Source organism: Apis laboriosa, unplaced genomic scaffold (assembly GCF_014066325.1).
Source record: "Apis laboriosa isolate Shangri-la unplaced genomic scaffold, ASM1406632v1 scaffold125_cov141, whole genome shotgun sequence".
In the NCBI taxonomy this organism is placed as follows: domain Eukaryota; kingdom Metazoa; phylum Arthropoda; class Insecta; order Hymenoptera; family Apidae; genus Apis; species Apis laboriosa.
Genome location: NW_025221145.1, coordinates 1,027,136 through 1,053,616, shown reverse-complemented (window position 1 = coordinate 1,053,616; position 26,481 = coordinate 1,027,136). Strand labels below are relative to the sequence as shown.

General features: G+C 23.7%; 1 protein-coding gene across 3 annotated transcripts; it reads left to right on the top strand.

Annotated features, from left to right (window-relative positions):
• Window positions 1-316: 316 nt before the first annotated feature.
• Window positions 317-26,093, top strand: LOC122720296 (zinc finger MIZ domain-containing protein 1). Of its 3 annotated transcripts, XM_043946905.1 has the most exons (11): window positions 317-1,615; window positions 19,836-20,057; window positions 21,309-21,588; window positions 21,754-22,077; window positions 22,203-22,839; window positions 23,041-23,387; window positions 23,492-23,677; window positions 23,770-23,912; window positions 24,029-24,518; window positions 24,627-24,854; window positions 25,527-26,093. In XM_043946905.1, exons 3-11 carry the CDS (start codon window positions 21,499-21,501, stop codon window positions 25,662-25,664), a joined length of 2,583 nt encoding a protein of 860 aa, XP_043802840.1. In that variant the 5' UTR covers window positions 317-1,615; window positions 19,836-20,057; window positions 21,309-21,498; the 3' UTR covers window positions 25,665-26,093. The 3 variants fall into 3 exon arrangements, with proteins under 3 accessions (XP_043802840.1, XP_043802839.1, XP_043802841.1); XM_043946904.1 differs by lacking the exon at window positions 19,836-20,057; XM_043946906.1 differs by lacking the exons at window positions 317-1,615; window positions 19,836-20,057 and adding an exon at window positions 20,087-20,260.
• The last annotated feature ends 388 nt before the right edge of the window (window positions 26,094-26,481 follow it).

The window sequence follows — 26,481 nt, the reverse complement described above, 5'->3', positions numbered from 1 at the left end:
GGAAGAGCGACCCCTCGCCTCTGTTCACTCTCCATCATTTCTCACCCCACCCAACCCTTTGTATCCTTCTCGATTGCTATCCATCTGCCTTCTTCCTTCCTTTTCTTCCCCCACCCAATTGAACTGCATCTTCTCCCCTTTCCTCTGTCCCCGTAGCTTCTATGCTTGTCCTTCGTACTCGGTCGTATCCCCACCAACTATACCTTTGACTGCTGCGCTCTATGGAGTGGCACATGCGTGTGCCGCAGTGTTCGTACGCTGTGCGTTGGGTGCGACTGTGGCGTGTTCCTACTAGATGGCGTTCGTGTACGCCTGCGTCTGTATACATGCGCACGTATAACTCCCACCGTTTCATCCAACCTCACCACTACCATTAATACCTTCATCGTAGCGTAGCTTTAATACTAATACTAACAACGAACAGTACTACTACCATAATATCATCATGCTGCTGTTCTTGTACTCTCTACCATAATGTGCGTTACCACGCACACGAAGAAATATTCATATGTGTGATACCAGTCGTACGTGGATCGACGGCAGGGACACACACCGTGAATATACAGAGAACATAGATACACAACGGACCGATAGAGAGCGTGCGAAAAGAGTGAGTGAGATAGATTATTTTAAGCGAGCAAGAGAGACGGAAGAAGAGAGAGCAAGTAAGACCAATGTTGGCCCCAACAGCCTCTCACTAGACAGTATTACTTTCAACCGTTTAGCGGGGCCAATGCTACCCGGCGCGGAGTAGTCAGTCAGCCGAGCAGTCAGAGTCAGCCGTCCGCGAATACTGAGAGGACGCTCTCTCTTCGTTCATAAGTATCATCGTCAACGATCATCTACGCGACGATTTTTTAAATGTGTCATTATTGTCCTTCTGTTGCTGCTGTTGCTCCTGTCATCATTGTCGTTACTAACATTATTAATGTCGTCATGAAAATTTTGCTAATAATTCGTCGTTGCCATTGTACCATCAGTACATCTGTGATAGACTGTGAAGCATACGAATAGCATAATCAGTGAATATAAATAAAATTTATAGACGTGTGTGAGAGAAAAAAAAACAAAACCGCAAGCAAATAAACTTTGTAGGACAAAAAAAAAACAAAAATAAGGAAAAAAGTACATAACTTTTGTGTGTGTTATATAATTGTCAACATTTATTTAGAATTAACGTGATATCGAAATAACTTCAAGAGACACTGTTCAATAAAGTTGTGCTGTGCTGCCACAAGGACACAACACCGGTGCCGACCACGAGCAGTGGAGTTTTACCCTCTCTCACATCTGAGTCGCACGCGCGTGCAACACTCTGTGGTGGGTTCTGCACATTCAGCTTGAGTCGTGAAGCGTGTTCTCGCTTGTTTTGTCGTTGTTATGACGAGGTGATGAATAGACGAAAACGTTGCAGTGTCGAGCAGCGTAGTGATCGTGCTCGTCGTCCTGATGGACGATGACAATAAATGTAGACAGTTTTCGTGGACGCAGAGAAGTGTGCATGTTGTGATTTAGTGTTTTCTTTATAATATTCAATTTACCTCGAAAAAGATTGGATTATACCATAAATAAAGTATATCAACTAAGGATAATGCATCTCTGTATCATTTTTTAGGTAAGTACAGATGATTATTAGATGATTATTAGATTATTAGATGTATTATTACAGATATATGCAAGTGATTATTTATTTTCAAAATAATTTCAAAATTATCCTTACTAAAATGATATAATGAATTCAGGATTATGAACGAAATATTTCAATATATTTTTATTTAAATTTTGTAATGTATTTAATTTTCACGTTTGTTTATAATTTGTGAAATTTTAATTTCAAAATTACTATTTATAATAAAAATTAGAAATTGATTTTATATATCAATGATAAATCATTAAACAAATTAATATTTTTCATTTAATAATATAACATATATTATATATATTTCAAACTTTTGAAATTATATCTGAGAAAGAAATAAAAGATCAAGAATGAATTAAGTTCGCAATCTCTTGACTTGTCATTTGCTCATTATATTGCAGTAGTAGATATTTTAACCGGTGAGGCGCTTTCACAACGGGTGATTGTTCTAAAGATGTGTCACTCTATCTTACTCGTTTCTCGAGCCGATCCCGGTTAACTATGAGAGAAAGAGTAAGTGGATAACAAGAGGGAAAGAACGATAAAATGATTTCGCATAGGAGGCACGAAAAGAGGCAGAAAGTCACGTCGACTATAATCTTTGATTGTCTAGAGAGCTATAACACATTATATTCGTATTAACACCTTTAGTAACTACATATAGTATAGTATGATATGCTATTGAATAAGCTTATGACTAACTAGAAACTTATATATATATTTTGATATTTATAATGAATATGATTAGGTATTTTTATAAAAATAAAATCCGTTATATATTACATTTTTTAAAAACAAAAGATATTTATTTAGGAAATATAATATTTATTGTATAGTTATATTATATTTCTGATTATTTCGTATATTTTTATCGATAAGTAATAACTTATTAGAAGTATCTACGATTGTTGCAAAAATCCAATTTTTATAGTTCATTCATTATTATTAGAAATACTCAAATATTTGTTTTTATTTAAATATACATAATATAATAATTATTAATGATTAATAATATCAATAATGATAATCAATTATAAAAAAGGAAATATTATCATTTAATCATATAATTCGCGAATATGTGAAAGAGTAAGTAATTAAAATTGCGCAAACGAATTGGTCTTTTTCGATTATTCATTATCTTGCTTGCGGTGATGATAATACGGTATGACATTGTCACTGACGTTGTTATCGATGTAAAAGAAAAAAAAAAAAAAAAAGAGAATAAAGAACAAAAAAATATATAATGAAGTGAAAAAATAAATTTGTCAGATTTTCATTTAAACAAAATATTATGCTTTTGTATATCATGTATAGTATGAAAGATGACAGCTGTGAAAAAAATAAATGAGAAAAAAATGAAAAAATAAATCGAAAATTTTTCAAAACGAAATTAGCTAATTCTCGATTAAATGAATGAATGAACTATTGATAGATTTATTTTCATTTTATATAAAAATAAATAAAAAATGAATAAAATAGAATAAAATTTTATCGTTTAAATTCTTATTTTTGTGAAAATCGAAATTGAATATGATTGTCAAGAAATCATGTAATCGATGAATTTTCAAATTCAATGTCTTTGTAAATTAATTTCATTTTAATTTTAAATAATTGATATAAAAAAAATTTATTTTATTTTTTTTTGCTTATTTTTTTATATATAAAATTATTTTCTCGATAATATATCTCATTCATTTATATTTAATCAGAAAATAATTTTAGTTTATATTTGAAAATTTTTTGAATTTGATTTACTTGAACAAAGTTTCAAATAAAAAAATTTTATTCTATATTTTGGATTTATTTTTTTATATAAAATCATTCTCTTTATTCAATTCATCATCTGTGGAACATTATATGTATATGATTCCTGGTATATACTGAGATAATCTTAGCGATATTAAACACGCAATTCTGATATGCTATCTAATCATTTATCATCAATAGTCAATGCTAAGTTATCCTATATTATCATGAATAGTTTGCCGAAATTGTGCTCTTACGTATATATAATCTCGCATTTAAGAATGCCAGTCGCTAGTAATATAATCGATAAAGCATATAATTCTCTGTATACGATAACCAGTCACTTCAACAAATCTAAAAACTATGTCAGGATCCCTTGACATTTATGTGCTGTTGCTTCGTGATTGCAATCTTATGACATCCCATTTTACTAAGAACTTTTACTTTCTTTTTTATTTGTTATTTCAAAATAGATTTAATTTCTTTTTTATTTTGTTTTTGTTTTATTTTGTAAAATTAATATTTTATGAGAATGATTCATAATAACGATTTAGATTATTATTATCGATCGCGTTACATGTATACCATAAATATTATTATCATAATTAATAATAAATCCATATATTATATTACTTATTTTTTACTATTATATAAATAATATAATAATATATATTATATTATTTATTTTTAACTATTTTAATGAATATTTTTTTATTTAATTGTATAAACTTTTATTATTACTATATAATTATTACTATATAAACGTATTATATTGATAATTGCAATATTTCGCGTACAATTCAATAGTGCTACTTCTACGAACGTTAAGCTTTCACCTAATATCGTAGACAACTTGAGTTGAAGAGGGAGGGGGGAGAAATTACTTATCGAATATGCTCTATACATGAGAACATGTACGTGCATTGAACACACTCTGACCATATGCAGAGACGCGGTTGTTCGTTATTCACTTTTTTTCTCTCTCTCATATTATTATGTCTCTATAGTGCAAACATAAGAAGTCAGTTTCGTTGAAAGCCTTCTAATCTCGATACAGACACCGTTGCGGTGGCACAATATCAGAAATAGGTTTGTTAAAATAAGCGTACACTCGATGGCGCATACCGTATTTCTCAGGGACGTATTACCGTGAGGGGAATTGCTCGGTGAATTATTGGTGGGGATATAGTAAGGAGAATGTTTTGTCATATGCAAAATCATATTTTGTGCCACACACACTTTGCTCTTATCCATAAATAAATAAAATCGACCGCCAATTCATATCTTGTATAATTTATAGATTTTTCGGATGGCATGTGCAATCACTTTATTTTCTTTTCAGTATCTCTTCATTAACATTGAATTTTACTATAATAATTATTAAATAATATAGAAAATTTTTATGCCGTAATTTTTTGATATTTGCACGGCTATCAAAATTCCAGAGAAAATTTTCTATAATTCTCTATGAAAACATCATATGAAATATGATTGATTTTGGAAAAATTATTATCGTTTCAACAACAAAGGAATCGCCATTGTTTATCAAATTAATAAATATTAGTAAGTCAATATAGAATATATCATTTTTGATTGCATATTCTTATAAAGTGGAGGGGGGAAGGGTACTTATTTGTTAAAGACGACTAATAGATGCTTCAGAACTGTCAAAGAATTATGTCAGAAAAATAGCATATTATAAATTCTTTCACTTTGATTATCATCTAAAAAGTTGTAATCAATAAAATTTCTATCAATAATATGTTTCATGTATATTCATATTTCTTTTCTTCAATGACCATTTTCAATCCAAAAGAAGAAAAAATTTCGAAAATTATTGAAAACCATATGAGAATTGTTACTATATTAAGCAATTTATACTATATATTGCAATTTATTTTGATAAGTTTTAAAGTTCAAATGATCAAATCCCCTATTAAATGATTCGTGAACATTCGGGAACTTCCGTTGAAATCAATAGGCAAAGAAAACATTTGTAAAAAAACAAGTCGAACTGTGTGATCAAATCCTTCGAAGTCGGTCGCGTATATACATATATACCGCTTGCGTAAATGATTGATTTACATGCGACGGAATCCGCTCAGCTGGATTATGAAACGTTTGTTTTGCCGGCGGGAAGCGGTCGCTCGTGACGCTCGCTCACTCCAACGACAATGGGGCAGCCTTCGAACATTATGTCCCCGCACGCGCGTTCAAGGTGAAGCATAATTAAATTTTCATAATTGTCCGTTGTATAATGAGCTCTTAAGACTTTTAACGTATATAGTATACGAATTAAAAAGTTTGAATACATTGAATGCATTTGAATTGGTCGCACTATGTCACGATGTGATTATAATTAATATTTTAAATTTTCCAGAAATTCATTATCATTGTTGCAAATCTATTTTTATCTAATTGATTTCTATTTCTGAGAAACAAGTATTTCAAACAATCGAAGAATAATGAATGTTAAACAATTTAAAATTTGAACTTCATTATTTTGAAGAAATTATCTTTTAATTTTATAATAATGAATAATAAACTTCATAGAAATATTTCTAAATAATGTATCTTTTTTGTAAGTTTATTTAAAAAATAATAATTAAGATAATAAAAATTGATAATTAATTAATCACAATAATATTTATTTCGTTTCCTTTGCTATTAATTGTGTATAGACATGATCGATGCGCATGCGTCGATATATTAAAAGTACTAGTCACCTAATTCTGTTCCGTATATTCATGACAAATAGCAAGCAAAAATGTCGAGATTTCTATGTAGACAATGCATATACTTTAGTCAATTAGAGAAAATTGTTTGGGAATTGTATTATTACTAGTTGATATTAAACATTAAAATGAATTTTATATACTATATATTATAGATACTATATATAATTATACTGTATATTATCATTATGTGTGTATGTGTGTGTCTTGGATGATGATGATAATATGATGATGATATATATGATGATATATGAGACAATTCAGAAATAAAATAATTTATTAAAAGTATTTCTATACTTTTAATAATGTATTTTATTCAACATTTAAATTAAAATTGCATGATTTTTCAATTATATATTATAATTCACAATATAACTATTATAATCATTTGATTCTCTCTATTGAATAAAAAAATAAAAAATATAAATAATTATTTCCGATATTCAACGCAATATTCAAATATAAAAGATGCCAATTCTTCTCTGATATTTCAATTTAATAAAAAGAAATTAATTATATATTTATATAGCAAGTCGCATTCCATTAATTAAATTTATCCATTAACTATTAGTAAACTATTTCATATTATTTATATTATAATTCAGTCATACTATAAATATTAATTAGTTGTTTCTATGAATCGCTATAAAAAACTACAATTGAAAGTGTAAAAGAAATTGACTACATTCAAGACTTGAAAAATATAATTCATTTCATGGTCTACTGATAATCATAAAAAAATCGTATATCGAATTTACGCAGAAAGATTAATCATTATCATAGTGATATGATATGCATTTTATTTTATGATTTATTAGAATGTTTCAAAAAACATGTATTAAATGTATTAAGAAAAAAAAAATAAATAATTGGATCCAAAAATTGTATAGAAGAATTTTAATAAAATTATCATAATTATAAGACTATTAATTGACCGAAAACAATTATGCATGACAAGGTCACAATTCACTTTATCCAAGAAGACATATTGATTTTAGTTGTCATAATTACAGTTGTTAGTTTATTTTTTCTAATTATCATTTATTGTTGACAATAATCGTGCATTAATCATCTGTGCATAATCATGTGCGGAGTCACAATTTGAAATATAGGGAATAAAATTCATAAACTAAATTAATAAACTTTATGACTTAGAAAACTTCTTAATTTTAATATTGCAATATATGTTTATTTTTTTAAAAATTAAGTTATTAAAATAAAATAAAGATAAAATTTGGAAATTTTAAAAACTTCTATATATTTTATATGTAATGAATATATATACATGTAACTATATATATATTTTAAAAAATATTAAGAAATGATTTTCAATAGAAAATTAAAAAATAGTTAATTCATTAGAATTTAAATATTGCAATATTTATTTTTTAATTACAACAATCTTTTTCATTATTTTGAAATTATAAAGGAAAAAAATGGAAAATATTTATAAAACAAAATTTATAAAGATAGTTAAGATTGTCAAATGTTTTTGTGTTTTGTGTAATTTGAACCAAATTGGGAGATGATATTAATGAAATATAAATTTGATATTTTAGAATATCTTGCTTTTTAACTTGATGGTCTAACATTTTTATTTATATCTAATCTTTATTTTCCTTATACGTTGCGAAGATATATAATTATCTCGTTACTTTTGTCTGGAAGAAGAGCTTAAGAAAGTACTTCGTAATCCAGAATAATTAATATGACAAATGGAAACATAGTATCTTTCATAATATAATTTAAGCATTTATTTCCGTGCACGTGTGAGTAAATTCGCGATTGTTTAAAATTAACAAGCTTGCTGTACATGGAATATGTATCATGTATGTAAAATCATATCAAATGATGCTATTGTTGCCTTAAATATGTTAGTGTTAATTTTGATAATTACATTAACAACATTAATTAGCTATTAGAATTTAGCTAGAATTTATTATTTGTATATTTATTATTTGTATATTTATTATTTATATATTTATTATTGTATATTAACAAAAATATATCTTGATTTAAAGTTGTAACAAAAGTAATTATTATAATCTATAGCTTTATGAGATATGATTGAAATTTCATTTGAGCATATAATCATAAAAAATATTTCCTACATTTCTGATCTCTATCATCTATGCTTTTTAATTTAGATGATCATTTCTATCATCAATGATATACATTAAGTTATTAACTTAAATATCAATATATACAAATTTTTTATAAATTTGTGTTTATTTGTTTTATCATTGTTGATAATGAAACAATCAACATTATTTTGATGTTTCAAATTGTACAAATGCATATTATATTTTCTCTATTTCTTTCTTTCTCTTTCTCTCTCTCTCTGTATATATATATATATATATATATATATATATATATATATATATATATATTATATCATACATATATATTATTATATCAAACTATAAACAAATTCTATACGAAAAAATGTTTTTCGTATAGTTCGAGACATTGTCTCGATTTGTCCAGTAATAAATGATTTCCAGTGTATCTTTTTAATTTCTAAAGATTGTATTTTCTTGTTTGAATCTTTACGTTTCTTTATTTAAATGATTTAAATTCTTTATACATGAATTATTTTATAATCCTTTAGTAATTGTGATATTGTATAATTTAAGATCTTCAATTCTTTATTCCTTTAAACTATTTTTATCAATAACAAAAATTTTATTATTAATTATGATTTCAAATTTACATCATTTAATTAGTATTTCTGGAATTAAAATAACAAAAAAAATTAAAATAAAATACAGAAATAATTATTAATTATAAATTAATTATAATAATAATTATAAATAAATTAATTATAAATAATTTAATAAACGAATTAATTAATGCAATTTTTAAAAGTTTTCACACAAATTGATATTTCATCACGATTGATATTTTATTGTTTCTATAGTTTCTATAAGCAATAAATATATACAAATATTGTATGTCTATGTCGAAGAGAACTCACAATGAATTGTTGTTGCCCAATGTTTTCTTTATTCGTCGTACAGGATACATTGCTGTATTACAGTATGTATCGGATCGAGTGATATTTATGTAACGGTCAAAAGGGTTAAATGTTCTGGGAAAGTTTCCAGAGTAACGATTGGCCTCTGGCTTCCGTGATTTCATCATCCACCAATCAACGCCCTGAAACAACTTTCTCCGAATCCTGACAGGATGGCGAGGCCTTCCTTCGCGTGGCTGTACACGCGTGTCCGCATTTCTATTTACAGAAATGCATCCTCCAGGAGAATTTACTACATGTCAAAAAGCGACATGACGTAAGACGTGTAACAATTTGCCGATACAAAGACGATTTCGTCATTGAAAATATGTACGTGTAATACCGTAAATGGAGATTCGCATTTAATATGCAAAAGTTAGTAATATTTATAGGAAATTTAAAATTTCGCACACAGGAATTTATAATTTTTTTTTATTAATTTTATTTTTATGATACATATTGAGATTAAGGTAGATAATAGACAGATTCGAATTTTGATGTTTAAAAGTAATATTTTAACTATTAACTATAAACGATAAATGTAAACAATTTAAAAAACGTTTAATTGAATATTATAATATAAAATATTATATAAATATAGAAAAAGTTATTTTTATTCCAATTCAAACCAATATACATAAAAATAAGTACATAGTAGAGCAAAAAATAAATATTCCGGATATTATATAATCATTGATAAATTACTTCTAATTGATAATTACTTCATATTTTGACATATTATTTGGAAGTATGTGTGATGTAACTTATAAAAATATAGTTATCCTCATAAAATTAAAAAATTATTAATAATTTAATTTTTAGTTTAACTTGTTAATTATCTTAATAATTAAAAATTTACAACAGAGACAATAGATTTTCTTATAAAATTTATTTATTCTTTCTAACATTAAAAATTTGTAAAATTATTTGATCTTAATAATTTTCGAATAATTATTTAAGCTAAAAATTAGAAATTTTAAAACAATTAAGAATTTTATCAATATATTTTATAATTGTATTTTCTTTAATTGATACAAAACTGTTAATCACATTTTCTTGATGCAAATATAATGAACATAAATTAACGTTTTAATTAAAATTTCATAATTATTTAATAAGTTGATATTAAACCACATTTTATTAATATGTTTTATAAAAAATTTAATAAATTTTTTTATGTATATTAACACATTTTAATGGTTAGAATCACTTCAAAATATAATCAATAAATATTTAAAATCTTCTTAATTCAATTTTTTTTATTTTAAAATATATCTGCTTTCAAATACAATAAAATAAATAAAAATTTAAAAAAATAATTAAATAGAAAAAAAAATATAATAAAATAGATGTAAAAATATTTTTGAAAATTGTAGAAATATATATGTAACAAAAAATATTTGAAAATTAAGTAGAAAATTAAAGAAGGAATAACAAAAATTAAAACTTTCATGAAAAATATTGCTATAATATCTTACCATAGATTTTAAACGTAATAATGTGATATTATTCTTTTCATAAAACTGTAACGTGACACCAATTGCTGAGGTTTGCAAACTCTTCTCATTTATGCAGCGTCATATATATTATAGCTCATAATATTAAATCGTCATGATATTATTCTAGAATTGTGATTCTTACATAATGACGAAACATATCATCTAATTGCGTTATTTGTTTTTTATAAATAATCTAATTAGGAATTATATAATTATATTTTATAAAAATACAAAAAGATTTTGAAAATTAAAAAAAAAAATTTTTTTCATAAAAAATCTCGTTAAAAAAAAGTTGAAATCAAATTATTAAATTTTTTAATCTTTTAAAAAAAAATCAGGAAATCTTGTAAAAAATGTTGCAAAATAATGCAAAATGATTTAGAAAAAACAATAATAGAAATTACATTACAATAATAATATTTTGTTATATAATTATAATGAAAAATTTCATTTCTGTTTTATTTCGCATCTTTATGTTTTATATCATTAGTCACCCATCAACGTGAACTGAATGAAAGATATATTATGATTAATATGATGCTTAATAATTTTAGAGAGAAATTTCTATATAAACAATATACAAAAAAAAAACAAAATACAAATTTCATCATATCACAAATAAATTTGTATTATTAATGTTTTATTAATTTATTTAAATAATCCGAATTTTTAGAGCTTGTGAGAGTTAATTTCATAAAATACATGTTCCATAATTTCACAGAATAAAAGCAAGATTTCTCTTTTGCTTACGATTATTTTTATTATTGGCCACTATTGTAAAAGCGAAACCTTTTTTGTGTGCACATGGCTTTCCCACTCGGACGGAAGTCCTGCTTGGTCCAATCTTATAGTTTTCGACTTCTTTGTAACAGACGACAGATGTTATTTCCGTTTATACATGTATACATATATATTCTGTACTGCGCACGTGTCCATTTCATGTAGAAGCGATTCAAGAAAAGTAACTAAAAAAAAAACAAATCTTTGACTCTTCTTCGTGAATTATGAACTAATTTAAACTTATATTATTATTAATTTTTTGATTAAAATATATATATATATATATATATATATATATATAAACTTAGTATAAATAATAATAAATAATAAACTTAGTATTAATTTATATTGAATTATTATACATTTAAATTATTATTTAAATTATTATTTTATTTAATAATTTATTCTTTAACAAATGTTTTAATCGAATTATATTTTCATTTTTCGCAATAAATAGGATATTTTATTTTATAATTTACTATATTTTATTATTTTATTTATTTTAAATAAAATTTTTACATAGCATATATTTTAAAGAAAGAATATTCTTAAGAATTGTATAAGGAGATATATTATGATAATGATTTTTTTATAATTCTTAAATTAATCATTAAAACTTCAAATCCGTATTAGATATTGAAATATTGAGCCTAAGTATTTGAATCAAATACTTATTATTTTCTTTCAAATATTTTATCATGATAACTGAAATATAATAGAATTTTTTATTTTCTTATTGATTTTAATTAAAAAAGCAATTTTAAAAAGATATAAACAAAATCAACAATAATAACACGAACATCAAGCAAATAAGCCTATAATTGCTAATGTAATCTGCTTGCGAGCTGTTTGTTAATTCAGTATAACAATATAAATAGTATATAATATTTTTGACTTAGAAGAAGAAATTTTTTTAAGAAAAAATACAAGTTTGATTAGTTGATTTAATGAATCTAATATATTCATAGACACATATAATTGACCGAAAGTATCATATCTATAAATAAAATTACATATACTGCTGTATATGGAATGAACAGAAATATCATGCACTCTTCTTCTATGTAATCTCATATGACTTTTTGTCAACGAATTATATTATATTAATTATATTAAATTCGTGATTTGTCTAGTATGAATCCAACATAATTGAGCAACATAATTGATAGTTTAATGATAATCATTAGCATAAGAATGAGAATCATAATCATAATCAATTGCATGAGAAACAAAAAATTATGAATCATTGCATGAGAAACAAAAAATTATGAACCATAGAATATGTGATTATTTATATATCTTAGTATTATATCTTAGTATTATTTATATGTATTATCTTGGTCTATAGAAATATTCAATTATATTAAGTTCAAAAAAGCGTTTAAATATCCGAATCGAATGTATTCTTATATTCAAATTTAAATTAAATAAATATCCAGATATTCAGATATCTGAACATAAATTTTATAGATATTTAAGAATATATTCAAACTACATTTATAAACTCAAGATTTAAATATCCGTAAATCCAAATATATATGATATATTTTATATATGATTATTTTTGATATATATGATAGTATTATTATTCTATTATTATTCTATTTTTCTATAGCTGCGTAGAAAATATGAAAATATGAATGCCAATTTTAATTCTTTAAATGGAATTATATATTTTTTAATTCATTAATTCATATAATTTGTTATTTCATATAAAATATAATATAAAAAATATATATATATAATAAAATATAATATAATAATATATTATAAAAAATATAATAATATAATATATAATATAATATAATATAATAATATAATATAATAATATAATATAATAATAATTTTATATTTTATATAAAATGTATTAAATTATTTATGTAAAAATATCATTACTTTAGACAATATTGTAACTTGAATTTTTTAAAACTTATTGTATGAAAGATAAAAAAGATAAGAAACATCATAAGCTATATTTTATTTGTTCATCTCTCTTTTTTTTTTACATTATCAATTATTTACATTATATTTAAAAATATAATTAATATCGAAAATGTATAACAAATATTACATTTAAAATTAATATTTATCTATAAAGAATTTAGTAATATTTATCTATAAAGAATTATCTATAAAGAATTTATATTTTTCGAATTCATGAAACGCGAAAATAAAATATAAAGCAATACCTCGGACAATTAAAGTTACAATAGATAGTATGATGTTGATATTATTATCATTGTAACTTTGATTATTGTAATCCCAAGATTTCCATGGATCCGAAGAAATGAAATTCTCCATATATAAATATTAATGACAATGTGATGATTTTTATTGAGCCTAAGTTTAATATTGATTGGGATATTTAAAACTTATTTTAATTCATAAAGAAATAACTTTTTGATCGATTTAATTATAATTTGATCCATTATACTATTACATTATTAATTATCTATCATCGCAATATATTTATATTAATAAAAACACAATGACAATCATATACTTGTGCATATGCTATTGACAATAGTATATATATACTATTATATATATATATATATATATACTATTATATATATTATATATTATATATTATATATTATATATATATAAGTGAAATTTTATATAATATTATCAATCTTTTTTTGTAAATATCTCGAAAATTAAAATTGAATAGTGGTTACATATAAGAAAACATTATTCAAAATTTTCTACAAATATATTCAAAAATCATTGAAATTGAAATTGACATCTAAATAATTATCATATATATATATTTTTTTTTATTTTATTATATTTATATTTCATAGTTATTTTTTAGAGATTAACTCACAAATTCGTTTGAAAATATTTTAATTTTATTATTAAAATATTTAATATTAATCAATTATTAAGATATTTATGAATGTTATCCAAATAATTTGTAACTATTAATTTGGATCATTCATTGAGATATTGCTTGATGAATATTGCTTGTTATTTTTTTATTTTTGAATTATTTCCATTTACAAAAAAGAAAAAAGAAAAGAAATAAAACCATTAAAGACCATAACCTGTAATGTACTTCTGGAATATGTCATAGAAATAAATTAATCATTTGCAAACGAGAATATAATGGCTATCATCAAATAATGCACACAGAAAACATGTATATATTCATATCGCAAATCAATGTTGCTACAAAAGCTTAGCGAAGAAGTTAAAACAATTTTTCTGAAGACATTTTATACGTTTTTTGTTGTTCAACGATGTTTTTGCCGAAGCATTCTAACGAAAAAATCTATTTCGTTTAGGTTCGAAATATCATGAATATTTACAAATGATAGAATCTTTTTATATAATCGGGAATTAATGAGAAATTGTCTTTTAGTCGATTGACAGACTAGAAAAAAAAATGTATTGCATTTTTTAATCAGTTAAACTGATTACTATTTTAGAAATCAGCTGTCATTTTTGCTATTTGCATTTGTATATGCATTTCTCGTCAGAATTTTATAAATTTATAAGATTCGTATAAATATAAATATAAATAATATAAATAATAATAAAATATTATTCATAAAAATTATTCATAAAAAAATCAAATTTAACAATTATATTTTTGATAAAAAATTCTATGGTCTAATAATCTTGAACAAAAAAAATATGTTTTTTAAGCGCACAATTTATAATTATGAATGTTAAAAAAAATTTTATATTTTCATTTATGTATTGCATGAAAGATAAGAATTTCTGTTTTTTATTTTTCAATATTCAAAATTCTATATATCTTTTTTTTTCTTTTTTTCTCTTTTGTCTACCTATCTTTACTTTTTAGATTCTTCTTCTAAAAAAGAGAAGAAGAAAAAGAATTCTTTTCACGATTTTCTCGCCTAAGTTGATCATGAACATATGTTTTTGTTTACGTGTTACGATTTAATGTTTGAACCTTAAGATTCTCGAATCATTTTTCCCATCCTTTTTTCTACTTGTGTTCTGATTTTAATAATAGGTAAATTTAATATTGTGTATACATCTAGTATATTAATTTTTGTTCTCCTTGTGCATATGACCGTTTGTTATCTTTACTTACTTTAAAAGTATAAATCGGTTTAACAATGTTATGTATAGATTATTTTTATGCTTTCTTGACAAGTAAAGTTTCTTATGCTTTAAAAACGTTGATGTTAATGCCGATTAATTATGTTTTATTATTTTATTCAATAAAAATTTCTATATTTAATAATTTTAAAAAATGTAATTGAAATTTTTCAAAATTTAAAAATATTTAATTTATATTATAAAAAATAATATTAATTAAATTTGAGTTTTTATTGTCTCTATAAATAAAAAAATTCGAAATGACATATCTTTTTTAATCATATGTTAAATAAAATCTTTTTCAATTTTTTTGAAAATATTAAGTTTTAAATTATTTCATTTACAATTTAAATTATTTTAATTATTTTAATTATATCATATAGTCACAAATAAAAAATCTCTATAAATAAAAATAATTAAAATTAGATATAATTGAAGTAAAATTTATATACAAATTCACAGTGTTGCTTAGAACTTAGAAAGAAGGATAATGTTGTTATATTGATATACAATGACCGTGAGAGATCATTTTATCTTGTAATTCCTCGATCGATATTATTTCTCTTCTCTATCTCAATATATGTCGCCAATATTAATTATCTTTAATTATTAATTATATTAATTATCGATTTTTGTATAGAAAAATAATTTTTAAGCTAATCCGCATAAATATGCAAATGATTTTGAAATAATTGTTATTTTACATAATTCTTATAATAAATATATATAAGAACAATACATATTATTATTATTAAAAAATTATATATTTAAAAATTTCTATAAAATATTAAATTTATTAAATTATTAAATTATATAAATTATATATAAATTTATTAAATTATATAAATTTCAAAATTTTTTATACATATATAATTAATAAAATTAAAAAGTATTATTTTTAATTATTTTTTAAATTATTTAATCTCTTAAAAAATCCATATCTAAAAAATGGCATTCATTTATTTATCTTTTTAAACTACATTATGAACATTGATGTATTTCCAAGAATTTTAAAAAATATTATTACTAATATTTATTTTTTAATTTTTATAAAGAATTAAAAGTCAACTTGTTTTTCTTTCATCAATTTTAATGAACTTGAGATATATTATAAAGGACTTTATTTTGAATAATTTTTTTCTTTACATATAATTAGCTTAAATTAATTTTTGAATTACAAAAAAATTTTAGTAAAAAATCATTCTATTCATACAAATATATTTATGATACTATCAAAATTTAAAAACGACTTGCATCTAATATATATGTATGGTGAGTTTATCGCAAATCTAGTTTCTTCTCTTTTCTCTAATTCAGAAAAAATAAATTTATTATTCATATTTGTTTTTTATAATTCAAATAATCGGAAGCTGCAAAATTGTACAATAAAATATCTCAACTACGATAAAATATTCCTGAATACTATTAATACATATTTCAGAAAATTGTAAATCAATTATGGAAAAAATTAACTTTATAATTTCAAATACATTTAATATTAATAATTTAATAATGATAATAATGATAAGATCGGCGAAAAGAGAGACAAATGAACCAAAATAAAATTTAATAAATTTAATATTATAAAATTGTTTATAAAAATAATCTTAAATACTTTATTTTTTTCTTTTTTAAGAAAATAAGAATAAATAATATATATTATGAAACTCAATTGAAATATTTTTTATAACAGGAATTTTGAATTTGAAAGTGATTTAATATATTTCGGTTTTTTATTAAGTATATCATTTGCATTCATTTGGACATTTTATTTCTTATATCTTTTCTATACATATATACTTGAATATTATATACTTAACGAATTATGAATATTTGTCAGGTTTTTCTTCTTTTTTTTTTTATGCTAATTGCACGAGTTATATGTAAAGATTTCTGTTGCATACCAAATGGATTTTAGTTGACAAAATATTGACATTCGAGAATAGAAACCTATTAGGAATTTTATAGAGAGTTCTACTCTTGCTCGATTGCCGTTTAGAGGAGAAGATAAAAAGGAGAAAAGGAATATACAATCAGAATAAAAGAGAATAGTCTGCTGAAGGAAAAAAGCATTAATTCCTCCCTCTTTTTTGCTCTTTTTTTTTTGTATATCCTTTTTTTCTTTTAGAATTGTATTCTAAAAACTTGTATTATATGTATTATATAGTAAGAATGATTTTTTTTAATTCATATATGTAGGATTAAAAAGCTTCTTAAATAGCGATTTTAACAATATCTTTTAATGTTATTAATTCTTTGATGAATATCTTATGTATATCATATATCTTAATACGTATACATATATGTATATATGTATAATTAATGTATATAATATAATTAATATAAATAAAAGCAAATATCCATAAATTTGTGTTTTGTTAAAACTACAAAATGATTGTTTATTCCATAAATAAGTAATAAGTTATCAAAATCAGTAATATAATTTGTGCTACTGAAACAGATTCTAATTAGGAAATTATCTTATTCTAAAAGTAAAAACTCTATTATATTATGTTTCATATAAAAATATTTATTGTATTAAAAATTAATACAATTAATATAATTAATATTATAAATTACAAATGTAATAAAAATAATAAAACATATATAACAATACATATAAAAATTTTAAATATGTTAAATTTTTTAATTAAACAAGTAATTTAAAAAAATTGAACAAATAATCGTAATGAATGTGTGAGAGTAATCTATTTAAATTTGTATAATTGGAAATATTAGAACATTTTAAAGTATAAAGTCAAAAAACAGAAATATATTTATTTTTCTCAGTTATTAATTTAAATATTTATTTTAAATAAAAAAATTTTGATGTGCATATGATAATATAATATCATGAAAGATAATTTCGAAAAATATAATGCACTCTTTCATATAATTTTCCAAGTTTCAAATATTATGAATAATAAAGAAACGTCATATCTTTATTCATTTCTTTTATATAATCTTAATATTAATAGTTAATATAAAAGTTTTTATATAATTTTCCTTCATGTATCATTATTATTCTAAATGATATATTAAATGAATTATTAGTGGAAGTTTTTAATCAGATTTAGAAATACATAAAGCATTTTTTTAACAATAATATTAATTATTATATTAATTATTATATTACAACTTATTTGTAAAATATATGTATCCTATAATTTTATACAATTATAATCAAACAATTATTTCAATTATTATAAGTAAAATAAAAAAATATAGAATATTAAACACATATATAATTAATTAAAAATTTAATAAAATTCTAAAAAATTTTAATGGTTGATCGATACGAAATCTGGAGGATTAAGATAAGGAATAAAAGATAAAAGATAAAAGAAAAAGATTAGAATAAAAAACTTTCAAATATTATACAGTGAATTCCATATTATATATCTTTGTTATAAAATTATGTCAATTGTTTACATGAAAAATTATAAAAATTTATTCTTCCATGGAAATTTTTAAATTCTTTTAAATTCTGATTTTAAAAAAACAATATACAAATATATATATTTCTATTCAAAACATAATAAGAATAATTACACATGTATAAATATTTTTATATATAAATTGATTTTTTTTATTCTCGTTTGTATTTGACATTTAATAAATCAAATGTATTTAATTTTTTAAAAATTAGTGATTAGATTTTTTATGAATTGTAGTGAATTGATATAATCGCGATAAATAGATAGAATATTCTATAGATATTAAAACTTATGTGTAGTTAGACGTTATCATCTATTCAATATTTGACAATAATAATTATTATTATTAGTAATTTTAGACAGCATTTAATGAGATAATACTAGCTGCATATATAGTTTTCAATATATCGTATCGAAAGTTTTTTTATTTAAAAAATTTCAAAAAACATAAATACTCGAAGTTGAAAAAATGTTAGATTTAAAATCTATTTTTCCAAATTTCATATCAATTCGTGATTGAAGCCTTTCATTAAATTAATAGTCAAAGTTATAGTCAAAAATTTTTATCATAAATTCTAATTTCATATGACAAAATATGAAATTAGAAATATATCGAAATGAATCGAAATGAAATTATATATACGAAATATAAAAATTCGAACATACAAAGTTTTGAAAATTATTTAAAATTTATAATAATAAATAATTTATATTTAATATAAATTTTATATATTTTAATATAAATTTATATTTATAAATAATTATAGTTATTAATTAATAATTGTATATTACTAAATAAAAATTGAAAAAATAGCAAAAAATATTATCAAGCAAATAATATTTATAGAAAAATAAAAATTAAATAGATATTCTGAACTTGAGCCGTGATATTTCCGTTTACAGAGAAGTTAGAAGATTCGCGATATCATCGAGATTTTTCCCATCTGGGTATCAAACAAGTTGAAAATGATCGTGCAAAGCACATTGGTTCCCGGGACACGATGGCAAACGGTGTTTGTAGCAGAACGACATTATAAGCGCAGAGAGCAGCAGTGTGTGAATAGCGAGCACGTGCATTTCCCACAGAAAACCAATAGGGGCCTTGGCCAGCTGGGAATATGAACGGTGCGCACAGAATTCTGTCTTTCGATCTTTTGGGGTATACGCGACTTAAAACGAGAATGAAAGCTGTTTGAAAGAACGAACAATGTTCTGGCCTTGGAATGTATCGATAGAAAGGCACAACAAAGCGTCCGATTTCCTTTCCTATATCTTGTAATTTTGTGCCTGTAAAATAAGAAAAGGCTCTGATGGAATGGTAGCGACAGGTAAATCGATTTTAGAAGAAAATTAGAAAAGGAATTTAAAAAAAAGATTCGGTTTGATTTCCCGTTTTTTTTTTTATATATTCTTTCTTATTTGATGTAAAATAACAAGAAATAAATTAAAAATAAAAATAAATAACTTCAGTTTTTTAATGTTAACAAAATTGTTTTGAATTATATAGAATTAAAATGGCATGCTTGAATATTATGGTATATTATATATATTATGGGCTATATTATTTTGGTTTAATTCATTTTTTCTTTTTTTTTTTATTATAATGATATTAATTACTACAATACTTTTACATATTATATTATTATATAGTATTTTAAATAAACTGAGATAGTTGTATCTCAAAGATTACAATGATGCACTTTTCATATTTCTATTTTGCAATTGTTCAAAATACTTTAGATGTTTTTGGAACTTTAATTAATTAATTAAGTGATTTTATAAAATAACTAATTATGATAGTTATTAATTTAATAAATTAATATTAAAATTGTTGATAATTGTATGTCTTGAATAATAGTGATTTTAAATTGATTATCTTCTCAAATAATTCAATGATCATGAATAACCAATGTACATTATTGCTGCATCGCGGAAAATAAAGAACGAAATTATAATACAATTGGACAAAAAAATTCAAACATGAATCTAACTTATATGTCTATTCTGTCCATCATCTATTCATTAATTTATATTTTAATATGATTAAATTAATTAATTAAATTAAATTTAATAACAATTTTTTTTTAAATTAATTTTTTTTTGCATATATGCATTTTTTTTGATAAAAATTATATTAAAATCATAAGAATGCAAATAGATTTAAAAATAAAATTCTTAAGAATTATTTTTCACTAGTAAACATTAAGAGTAATTATTCTAACTAGTAGAATAACTAAGAATGATTGATATTTTCAACATAATTGTCTATTAAAAATAATTTTCGAGAGCATCTCTTGAGAGTTTTATTAAAATATATTTATATACTAAAATATATAATCTTTATAAAAGTTAATTTTAAAAAATCTTTTTTTACAGTATCTCGGTTTTTATTGAAACGCCTGTAATACGCGACACGCGTTTGTCGTTTTCATCAAACCTAGTTTCAAAAAAACCATCAACAACGGCGGCAATCGGCGTTGGGGTGCAACCCGTGTTATCATCCGGCTATCATAGCACGGTGCCACCCCAGAACGGGGGTGGTGGTTCAACATTTAGTGCCGCGGCGATGGTGGCAGCTGCCACCGCTACGGCCACCGCCACAGCCAGCGTGGTGGCCATGCAGGATCGCCAAGACATCCCTTCTCAATTTAATCAAGTATTATTTTCATTTTTTATATTTATTTTTTTAGAAATATGATTGATTTTTAAGTTCAGTTTTTTTCTCTTGTGTTTATTTTAAGAGAAAAATAATTTTATTATTTATCATTCTAAATATATGATAAAAAATATGTTTAAATATCATTTTATTCGTTGATTATAGATGCAAAGTCAACATGGAATACCCCATCAAACATATAACGCAGGGTATGCCCAAAGAGGACCAATGGCCGGAATGGGGCCAGTCGGAATGAACAACTTCAATAGTATGGGCACGATGAGTCCAATGCATTCTATGAATTCCATGAATTCGATGAACAGTATGAATAGTATGAACTCGATGAATCCTATGTCGATGGGAGGTATGAACGGTATGAATAGTATGAACGGAATGACTCCCATGAGCTCTATGAGTAACATGGGTAATATGGGCATGAACAATATGATAGGACCTAACAATATGCAAATGAATAAGATGAGCATACAAGTACGTAAAATTTTATAATTTTTTTTATATCTTCGATATAAAATAGAATTATCGATTTAATAATATAGATGCATTATCTTAATTATCTATCTGATGTATCTTATAATTGATATATATATTTACAGGCTCAACCTCATCAAGGCTATCCAAGGAGATTAGCACCTTATCCAAATCCTGCTATGCATATGGCACAAAAGAGACAACAAAATCCATATTCAAATCCAAATCCAGCTGCGATGCAACCAGCCTTCAATGGCATGTCATCATCGCAATATCCGGCCAATTATCCTGCTGCAGCAAGGCCGAACTTTCAACCTCAGTATCAGCCTATGCAAAATATGAATCCATCGGCTGCTGGTTTTGGGCCTAACTCTATGATACGGAGTAGTAATATGAGGCAAACTACGCCTTCGTACACTCCCAATCAGACAGCGAATAACCAATATTATAATAGCAATGGTATACCAGTTAGTATGGGACCTACAACAGTTGGAAATCAATTTGTTGGTCATCAACCAAACTCAGGATATGCCGGTAATACATCTTCGTATGGTACAGCTGGTGTTGCAACCAGTCAATATCAACAAGATGTTGCATCAATGAGAACGACAGGCGCAGGAAGTCTAAATTATCAACATAGTCCTATTCCTGGTAATCCAACTCCACCATTGACGCCAGCCACCAGTATGCCTCCCTATATTAGTCCGAATCCAGATATTAAGCCTAATTTCAATGAAATAAAATCTCCAATTAATATTCAGAGTAAGTTGAAATGTTTTTATTGTTATTTTAATAATAAAATAAATTTAAAGTATTATATTAAAAATATTTAATTATGAGCACATTTTTTTAATCAACTTCGATTATATTTATTTTTCACAATTATAAATGTTTTAATCTTTTAGTTTTTATATTTTTAAATAAATTAGGATATTGATGAATTATTTTTTTCGTTATATACAGAAGATGATGAATTACGATTAACATTCCCCGTAAGAGATGGCATTATTCTTCCACCCTTCCGCTTAGAACATAATCTGGCTGTAAGCAATCATGTTTTTCAATTAAAACCTACGGTACATCAAACATTGATGTGGCGATCCGATCTGGAACTGCAACTCAAGTGTTTCCATCATGAAGATAGACAAATGAATACAAATTGGCCAGCAAGTGTACAAGTATCTGTGAATGCTACGCCATTAGTTATCGATCGTGGCGAGAATAAAACATCTCATAAGCCTTTATACTTGAAGGACGTTTGTCAACCTGGAAGAAATACGATACAAATTACTGTATCGGCATGTTGTTGTGTAAGTTTTTTTTTATAATTATTCATATTTTATATTATTCATATATTGTTTTAAAATTTAATTTTTATAAAAGAAAAATAAATAAATTTTTTTCTAATTTTCAGTCTCATTTGTTCGTACTTCAATTAGTTCATCGACCAAGTGTAAGAAGTGTACTTCATGGATTATTACGTAAAAGATTACTTACAGCAGAGCATTGTATTACTAAAATTAAACGGAATTTTAATAATACCATTTCAAATAATGGTATACAATCGGAGAAAGATGTCGTAGAACAAACAGCACTAAAAGTAAATATTCAAGAGTATATATTAAAAACTATAACATCTATAACTATATCTATTTTTTAAATTAATTATTTACATAAATAATTTTTTTATAGGTATCCTTAAAATGTCCTATTACTTTTAAACGTATTACACTGCCAGCTAGGGGACATGACTGTAAACATATTCAGTGCTTTGATTTGGAATCATACTTACAACTAAATTGTGAACGAGGATCTTGGCGATGTCCTGTATGCACGTAAGTTATTTTCTAATAATTTTAGATTTAATTATAAAATTAATTTCATTCAAATTTATTATATTCATATTATATTCATATTATATAATTTTATTTATATTATATATTATATATAGAAAACCTGCACAACTGGAAGGTTTAGAGGTTGATCAATATATGTGGGGTATTTTAAACACTCTGAACACTGCAGAAGTAGAGGAAGTTACGATAGATTCAATGGCAAATTGGAAACCAGCAAAAAATTTAGCTAGTATTAAATCAGAAGAAGAAAGTGATTGCAAAAGAATGACAAAGGCAATGTCACCTGGAAGTATGAATATGCCTACTATGAATAATTGGGATATGAATCAAGCAATGAGTCCATACATACCACCTGATATGAGTAGCATTGTAAGCGGTTCTATGATGAATAATACTTCAACTACGTATGGAAATAATATCAATCATCGGAATTCATCGGGAGGATCTTTCGATATTAATTCTGGAACGAATACGAATACTAGTAATGATTATACTAATGGAACATCAGGACCTCTTTCGCACTTAAACGAATCAGTGAATTCTTTAGATTCTCTTAATGCTATGGAAAAATCACTTAATGATCAAGTATGTTTATAAGTTTAGAATTATTGAACTTCGTAATTGCATGCAATATATATTAATCATTAAATATTTTATTATTCTTATCTATATGTATTAATATTTTATTTCTAGATGCCGCATACACCTCATACACCTCATACGCCTCATACGCCACATACACCAGGTGGTGGAAACAGTGGTCCACCAAGTGTTCCTCCAGCATCCCAGGAATCTACTGGAAATCTTAATACATCTGGTAATACAAACATAAACAATGATACTGCAGATATACCATCGGATTTAAATTTTGATCCAGCTGCAGTAATAGATGGTGAGGGTACAGGTCAAGAAGCTCTAAATGTAAGTAATAATTTTAATTTTTTTAATATTTAAATATTTTGACATTTATATAAGGTTAAAATTTAATTTAGGATTTATTTATTTTTTTTATATATTTTTTTATTAATCAATAGATTTTGAGTAGAATCCAATGATATCAATTTTAATTTCTTAGAAATTTTTGATATTAAAAATTATAATTTAAATAAAATGATCTACTTAGTAGATGTTAATCTACTTTGTACATAAGAGATAAAATATAAAACTAAAAAAATATATATAAAATAATTCTTAAATAAATTGAGTGTAAAACAAATTTGACTTCAACAAATAAAAATTTAATTACAATTTTATTTATAATATATAGAAAAGGCTACATTATCTACAGTTCTGTTGTACAGTTAATATGTCAAGATTCTCTATATCTTTTTTTAATCTGTTTTTTATCCACACTATAACATATATTTATCTCATTTGTATAATTATTTATCTTATTAAGCATGTATGTATCAAGAATGTATTTATAAATATTAAACTGATATTTTTGGATTTTATTCATAAATCTATCAAATTATAAAAAAAATAAATAAAAAATAAATGGTTTTCTTCATTTTTTAAAAAAAATTTCAGCCTTAAATAAATATTAATTTTTATAATGTATGTATTCATTATTTATTTTTTATTATGTTATAGCTCTTGCCAGATAATGTTGTGGATCCAATGGAATTACTTTCATATCTAGATCCACCAGATTTGAATACTCCACCTAGTAGTGGTGCTAGCAGTGGTAATCCTTCATCGAGTGATGATATATTAGCACTTTTCGAATAAAAGTTAATGGGCATCTCATAAGAGAAATAATCAAATTATGACCCTGATCTTAAGGAACAAAATGATATCGACAAATTTGCATCCTAATACAGATATATTTCTAATCGAATGAAATTATTTGTAGTGAGCAATTTCAAAAATTGGGGTCGTTATTGGGTGCTCTCACCTAATTCAATGGTACAAAAAATCTTAGCTCTAATTATAATATTCCTATCGACAAAGTTAGGGCATATTATTAGATTTAAAGACAATGACTTTTAATAGGTAAAACAAAGTATGTAATAATGCTTCTTGGTAAAGATGTTATTGCATGGATAATGTTATTTCTTTTATTCAAAATTTTTATTTCTAAATCACATATAAATATAATATTGTACCAAACATATATTTCAAATTATTGCAATTACATCACAATTATATTAATTGTGCTCAAGAACAATGATACTTGAATTTTTTAATATCAGATATAGAATATTTTACATATATTAATGTTATAAAAAAAAGGTTTGTTCAATAAATGTGAAATACGATTAATTTACATACATTTTATACATATAACATATATTTTATCGCATATATTTTATATATTTATCTATTTTTCATTCCAAAATAAGTTTTTTACATAGATAATGTTCAAAAAATTGTATGTAATATAATAGAATAGGATTTATTTATATTGTGTTTGGTACAATGAATTGATAACTTTTAATGATTTACATAATTTAATAGATTTTTAATAGATTTTAAAAAATCATATAGCACATTTATAAAATCTTATATATTGAAAAAATAAATTTTGAGATCAATATATACACAA

Bases quoted from the DNA above. Each gene is read 5' to 3' on its own strand.
- LOC122720296 (XM_043946904.1), top strand. From the start codon at position 21,499: ATGGTGGCAGCTGCCACCGCTACGGCCACCGCCACAGCCAGCGTGGTG. The intron at 21,589-21,753 runs GTATTATTTTCA...CGTTGATTATAG, and splicing joins TCCCTTCTCAATTTAATCAA to ATGCAAAGTCAACATGGAAT. The intron at 23,678-23,769 runs GTAAATATTCAA...ATTTTTTTATAG, and splicing joins TAGAACAAACAGCACTAAAA to GTATCCTTAAAATGTCCTAT.